Consider the following 6,091-nt stretch of genomic DNA (forward strand, 5'->3'; position numbering starts at 1 on the left):
TGTGTTGTGTTTCATTCTGTATTTCATTGCAATGCAGTTTGTAGTTTGTCATGGTCGCGGAGTCCTGACAGTTAGAAGCTTAGGGCTTGCTTGGTTTTATATTTCCTTTACAAAATCCTATAAACAGGAAACAACTTAGGTGACAGATTCGTATTTCGTAATTAATTTTAAGGGTTTCGGGTTTAGTCTTGATAGTTAGTAAGTTGAAACTTAGGAATTAGGACATGTTTTAGTGTTTTTTTTTTTTTTTTACATTTACAAAATCATATAAGCAGGAAACAAATAATGTGAGGGTTTACAATTGATATTAAGGATTTAGGGTTTAAACCTTACAGTTAATTAGAAACCCATGTATAATTTTGTATTTCCTTTATAAATTTCTTTAAATAGGAAATGCTATAAAAATAAGGTGGCAGGTATATAATTAATATTGAAAGCAAGAAATTCTGGAAATAATTTTATGAAAGTAAACAAAGCCTTTAGAATGTTAGCTAGCCTTGTACATTGATTGATGCATTGGGCACCTTCTAGTTTAGCGGCAGTATATAATCAGTCTAGGTTTGATGACATAGTAGTGACGTGAACTTCTGCTAGTGAAACTGTAAAGATTGAATGAAGAACGATCGGAATCTTCAGATTGAACTCATTATATTTAGATGCAATGAATTTGAAGAATTATATTCTTTGGTTTGTTTAGAAGGGTTTCCTAACAATTTGAAGAGCCCTAATCCTACTTTCTAGTTGTAATGATGCTTTCTTTCGCAGGTAAATCATAGTCAGATTGATAAATTATGCACGCTGGTATAACTTAGTCATTTAGAATTTCAGATCTTTATGTGTATCTCATAAGAAACACTGGCTGTCACGTCTTATTTATGTGTATTCATTGAAACAAACTTTTTGAGCTATTTCAATGAATGTCTATTACTTATCCAATATATAATAAATTTAAAACTTAGTTTGCAAATCATGAACTGAATTTTATCATGAGTTCAGGGATCTCATGGTCAATAATTATAAATAGGCAATAACTTAAAATATCTTTTAAATCAATGAGCATATATATATTTACAAGTTTAAGACTATGTGATGCAAAGCTCATGGTTCTTTCAAAGGACTTTTCCTCTTTAGACATATTGAGAGATTGGAAAGCTATGCTACATAAAGAACAGAAAAGAAGAGAATTCATAAGTCACAGTGACGATAATAAGGGAGTTATTGTTATTATTTTTTTAAAGAACTGGGTTGAGCATGACTTAACTAACCTGGACACAAATCACAGAATATGATCCATATTGCAAACAATATTTGCTCATGATTCTTGCTATTCAGAGCATGAAATAGAGCATAAAGGATTCAGTTTACAATTTGTGTTGCTGAATCTTAGAGTTGCATTGAATCATGAGTCTTGTATGGCGATTCAGGCAATACTAACTACCATGACACGCATACATGCACATAATTCTGTCGCTGCAGAAAAATGGTAATAAAGCAAATTAAAATGGTTATTAGTAGATAATCAAAGTTTGCCGTTGATATAGTTTCTTATTATGAAAATCTTTCTTGATGTTTTTGCCTATTGTGGATTAACTTCCTAGCATTAATTAGAGGTTTTTACTCTATCTATACAGGCATATGTGCACTGTATGAAAGAAAACTGAAGGAGTTAAACCCAGCCATCAGAAATCTCTCTTATGATATTGCTGATCTCTACAACTTCATAGATGGACTTGCAGACATGAGTGCTCTAGTGTATATCTTTCTCTCTCTCAAATCATTTGCATCATACAAGTGCTTTGATTCAGTGACAAAGCATAACTATGTCTCTATATTATGATTTGCAAAAGTTAAATGAAAAATTATATAGAGCATATAAATAAAATAAAATGAAAAACAGAGTAGAGAAATTTAGAGGTAAATGGTAGATTGATGCTGAACTAGAAGTTGAGTGTTCTTTTCCGCATGACATGAAAAACATAGATCTATGACTCTTGACTAAAATTGTGATCTGAGACATTTGGAGCAATTTTGACTTTTGAGCCTTAACTGGATAGTTTTTCTTAATTCTGATGCTTTCTTGCTGATGAAATATATGGCCTTTTAAAAAAAAAAAACACCTTGTCAGTGTTCGAGAGAACCTGGGTTCTACTTTTGAAGAGAACACTAGTTGGGAGAGAAAATAAAACCGACTAAGCTCAAAAGAATTAGTCTCTCTAGGACTAAAGGCGAGGAATACATTGGGAAACGTAAAACGCTCTCGATAGTACCTACCTCTTTTGTTATTATGGTTCATTAGTCTTTGTTTGAGCATCTTACTGTGGAAGTGACTAATACGATTTGTTACCTGGTTTTTCCTTGCAGTTATGATAGTTCAATTCATGCTTACTTGCCGCATGATCGACAGTGGATCAAACAAAAAACCCTTCAACATTTGAGGAAGTTGGCACATTGATGATAAAAATAAGGACAGAACCGGTCTTTCGTGTGATCTATACTCTATGCTCTGATCTTCTATGTTGTTTAACATGAAAAATGGCACTTGCCTTTGGTATGTAATTTTAATATCAGTAAACGGTGCTGCTAAAATTTTCCTGAAAACAATGATTGTTGTAGGCATGGTTTAATTTTGTATGTGTAGTTAAAACTTGTCCTTTTTCGAAAAATCTCCTTCCTTTACTATTCATAAATCATAATTGAGTTGCTTACTGGCATGATTGGGTATATGGAAGAGAATTTTGTGAGTTCATATCCCACATCCTCATGAATAATTTGCCTTGAAAATGTATATGGGTTTATCAACTTAATGGCTTGAGGAGAAATGAATTTCATGAAACCCAGTTTAGGAAGCGTTTCAAGTATTCCAAGTATTTTAAGAATATCAGTATTCTTAGAATAGTTGAAATTTTTTTTTTGAATGTTTAAGCTAATCATATGTCATATCACAACTTAAAAGTTAGTTTCTTATTGGTTATAGTATACACATAGCGATAGCGTTCCATGACTATTCTATTCTAGAGTTCTGTTGGATTGTTAATATGTTCTATTATAAACACCACAGTATACAGAAGTTTAGAACAAATGAGGGTCTTGCTTACAAACAGAATACTATAAAATGAAATTAAACACTTAATTTGGGACTAAAAAACTGAACTGCAAACAGAATAAGAAGGTAATCTTAGTTACTATTACAATAGTAATTGTAACATATAATTAACTATTGCAATATTTGTGATTAAATAAAATTTGACAATTTCTTTTATTCAAAATAATAATCTATTGGTGATAATTACGGTAGTGTTTTCACTTTGTAATTGGGCCATATATTTACACAAATATACTATAAATCAAATTGGACCATAATTTTGTATTAATTTATAACTTTTTTTTAACTTTAAAGATGCATTGAAATAGGCATATAATAAAAAAAATAGAAAAGATATAAATATCACCGATCAAACAAATTCAAAGAATTAAATAATATAAAAATAAACAAATCACATTTGTTATCTTTCATGCATTAAAAAATAATTAAAAACTAATTTTGTATAAACAATTATACTGTTAACATGGTTAATTTACTTGATGCAATTAATAAATGGAGATGGATTGATCCGGAACTATGGAGAAGGATGTTTCCAATATAAAGGGGAATTAATGTGGATCTTAATTTAGAAGATCACAAAGGACACAATGGAAGCTGTGGACCAATAGAGAAGAAGTATCCAATGAGGATATGGAAGTAGCTACTATTTTAAGACTTAAATTAGAGATATACCTATCTAAATATTTATTTATTTATTTGTCAGATAGATTAGAGAACCTCTAATCTTTGGTTTCACAATACATCCATTTACACAATACTAAAGGATTCTTTTTTAATATTTGGTGCATTCACCCAAATTCAAACCCAAATGCAGAGTACTAAGAAGCACATAGATTATTATCTAAGCTAAACCTCAACTGCACCATCTAAATAATTTAAACAACTAATATCCATGCTTTGTGTGCCATATAAGTTATCACATTACATAAAAATATTAAACGCAAAAGAATTTTTTCTTTTTTATTTTTTTAATGTTAATTTTGTTCAATTCTAAATTTTTACATTGTATGGTTTGAAGTTGGAGGCAATCCTAAACATAGTTGTCAGAACTGAACCGATAATTGAATCGATCAGATTATTAGGTCATTGGATTATTAGTTCAACCGATAGGTTATTAGTTGAATCGATTGACTCGGTCCTATATAAATAAAAAATAAAAAATAGTAAAAAATTTAAAATATATATTTTCACTAATATTTTAAAAATATCTAGCTATTCTAAAATAATTAGAACATGAACAATAAGTATTTTGTTAATTTTATTTTATCATAAATATTTTTTTGTTTTTATATGTTGGACATTTTTTATGCTAAGTACATTTCTTGAAATTTTAGTCTTCAAACCTCAATTATTTCTTCAGTTTCGCCAAGGATAAGGATAATTGGAGTGAATTCATAAAATTTTCATTATGAAATAAAACAGAAATAAATAATAACTTTGTCTAAACTAAAATTTTTAATAAAATAATAAAGTGATGACTAAATACTCAACTAAATCAAATCTCAAATCATGCACGATAGCAGATACTATGGTAAAAATGGCGATGAAGTTACAACTTTATTATGTGGAGCTTCCTTCACCTTGAGAGGAGTTTAAGAATAGTCTTAAACGGCGCTGTCTCTCTGTTTAAGCAGTTTGTTTGTTTTGTTTTTCTTTGTTTAGTTTATTTTTGTCACAAAAAAATATTAAATCTCAAATATACTCAAAATAAATAAAATGGTGTATTAGTGTATATGAATAAACAAGAATAAATAGGTTTATTATACAAAATAGATGTAGAAGAAGAATCTCTAAAACTCTAACCAAAGTATTCTTAATGGTGGAATTTCCTAATTCACGTCCATAACTCTCTAACTCCATTGTCTTACATAGTGAAATTGCACACTATGAGGCACCAAACTTGTAGCCTTTATATATATGCAACTAATGTGAATAAATTGGCAAAAATATTCACCACATATGCATGTGAATACACAAATTTTAACTTGATGCATAAAACACACAAGTTGCATTCATAATAAATTTAAATGTAACCAAACTACCAACCATATTTATGTGAATACACAAATTCTAACTTCGTCCATTCACAACCAAAGAACAAATTTTAATTTGATCTTTGCTCATTTGAGCCTCCTTAGCTTATTATTTGATCAAATTTTGAACAACTTTGACAAATAATATTAGTAATTCTCCTAAAGAAGATAACCACGCAAAACCAAAAAGGATGTGCTGATGATGCATGCATATACGTAACATACATGTAATGAAATACCATATTTTTTTACCTTGAGGCGGCTTCATTTGACTATATAATAAAGGCATCTTCGCACTTATTATTAGCACCTCCCCCACATTGCATACTCATATTAAACGTATTATTAGCAACCATCAACTACATACATTTATTTTGTGACATTATAATATAATGTCTTCAACAACAAAACTAGCAGTCCCTAATGTTGTCCTACAATCTTCATTCAGCATGCCGGTGATCGGCTTCGGAACTGCTTCCGAAACAAACGACGGCGACACCGTCAAAGCGGCGGCCATTGAGGCCATCAAGCTCGGTTACAGGCACTTTGACACTGCTTCTTGTTATGGGTCCGAGCAGGCTCTGGGAGAAGCCATTGCTGAAGCTCTTAAACTTGGTCTCATAAGCTCTAGGGATCAACTTTTTATTACTTCCAAGTTATGGTTATCTGATAATCATCCTCACCTTGTTCTCCCTGCTCTACAAAAATCACTTCAGTAAGATCATACAACTCTTTATTCACCTTGTTTCAATATATACAATTATACTTTCATTTTATTCGTCTAATACGTTAAATTGTCTTTTTAATCAATGAAACAAATTAACGCATAATGAAATCAAGTTTTTATATTGAGAGAGTTTCATACCAATATTTTTCAAATTTAAATTGATATGCACAATTTTCTTTAATAATTTTTGTAGTTGTATACTAAAATAAACTACTAACATTAATTAAT

General features: G+C 30.1%; 2 protein-coding genes across 2 annotated transcripts in view; both read left to right on the forward strand.

Annotated features, from left to right (window-relative positions):
- LOC107605440 (enhancer of rudimentary homolog) overlaps positions 1 to 2,711 on the forward strand; it is a 4,328-nt gene extending 1,617 nt beyond the window's left edge. Inside the window, exons 3-4 of the mRNA XM_016307322.2 lie at positions 1,632 to 1,752; positions 2,362 to 2,711. Of these exons, the coding sequence (XP_016162808.1) occupies positions 1,632 to 1,752; positions 2,362 to 2,452 (212 nt within the window). The 3' untranslated portion in view covers positions 2,453 to 2,711. The remainder of the gene's footprint in view (positions 1 to 1,631; positions 1,753 to 2,361) is intronic.
- The window catches only part of LOC107605441 (NAD(P)H-dependent 6'-deoxychalcone synthase-like), a 3,512-nt gene continuing 2,870 nt past the window's right edge, over positions 5,450 to 6,091 (forward strand). Inside the window, exon 1 of the mRNA XM_016307323.2 lies at positions 5,450 to 5,851. Coding sequence (XP_016162809.1) covers positions 5,529 to 5,851 — 323 coding nt within the window. The 5' untranslated portion in view covers positions 5,450 to 5,528. The remainder of the gene's footprint in view (positions 5,852 to 6,091) is intronic.

This window comes from Arachis ipaensis, chromosome B06, assembly GCF_000816755.2.
Source record: "Arachis ipaensis cultivar K30076 chromosome B06, Araip1.1, whole genome shotgun sequence".
Classification (NCBI taxonomy): Eukaryota; Viridiplantae; Streptophyta; class Magnoliopsida; order Fabales; family Fabaceae; genus Arachis; species Arachis ipaensis.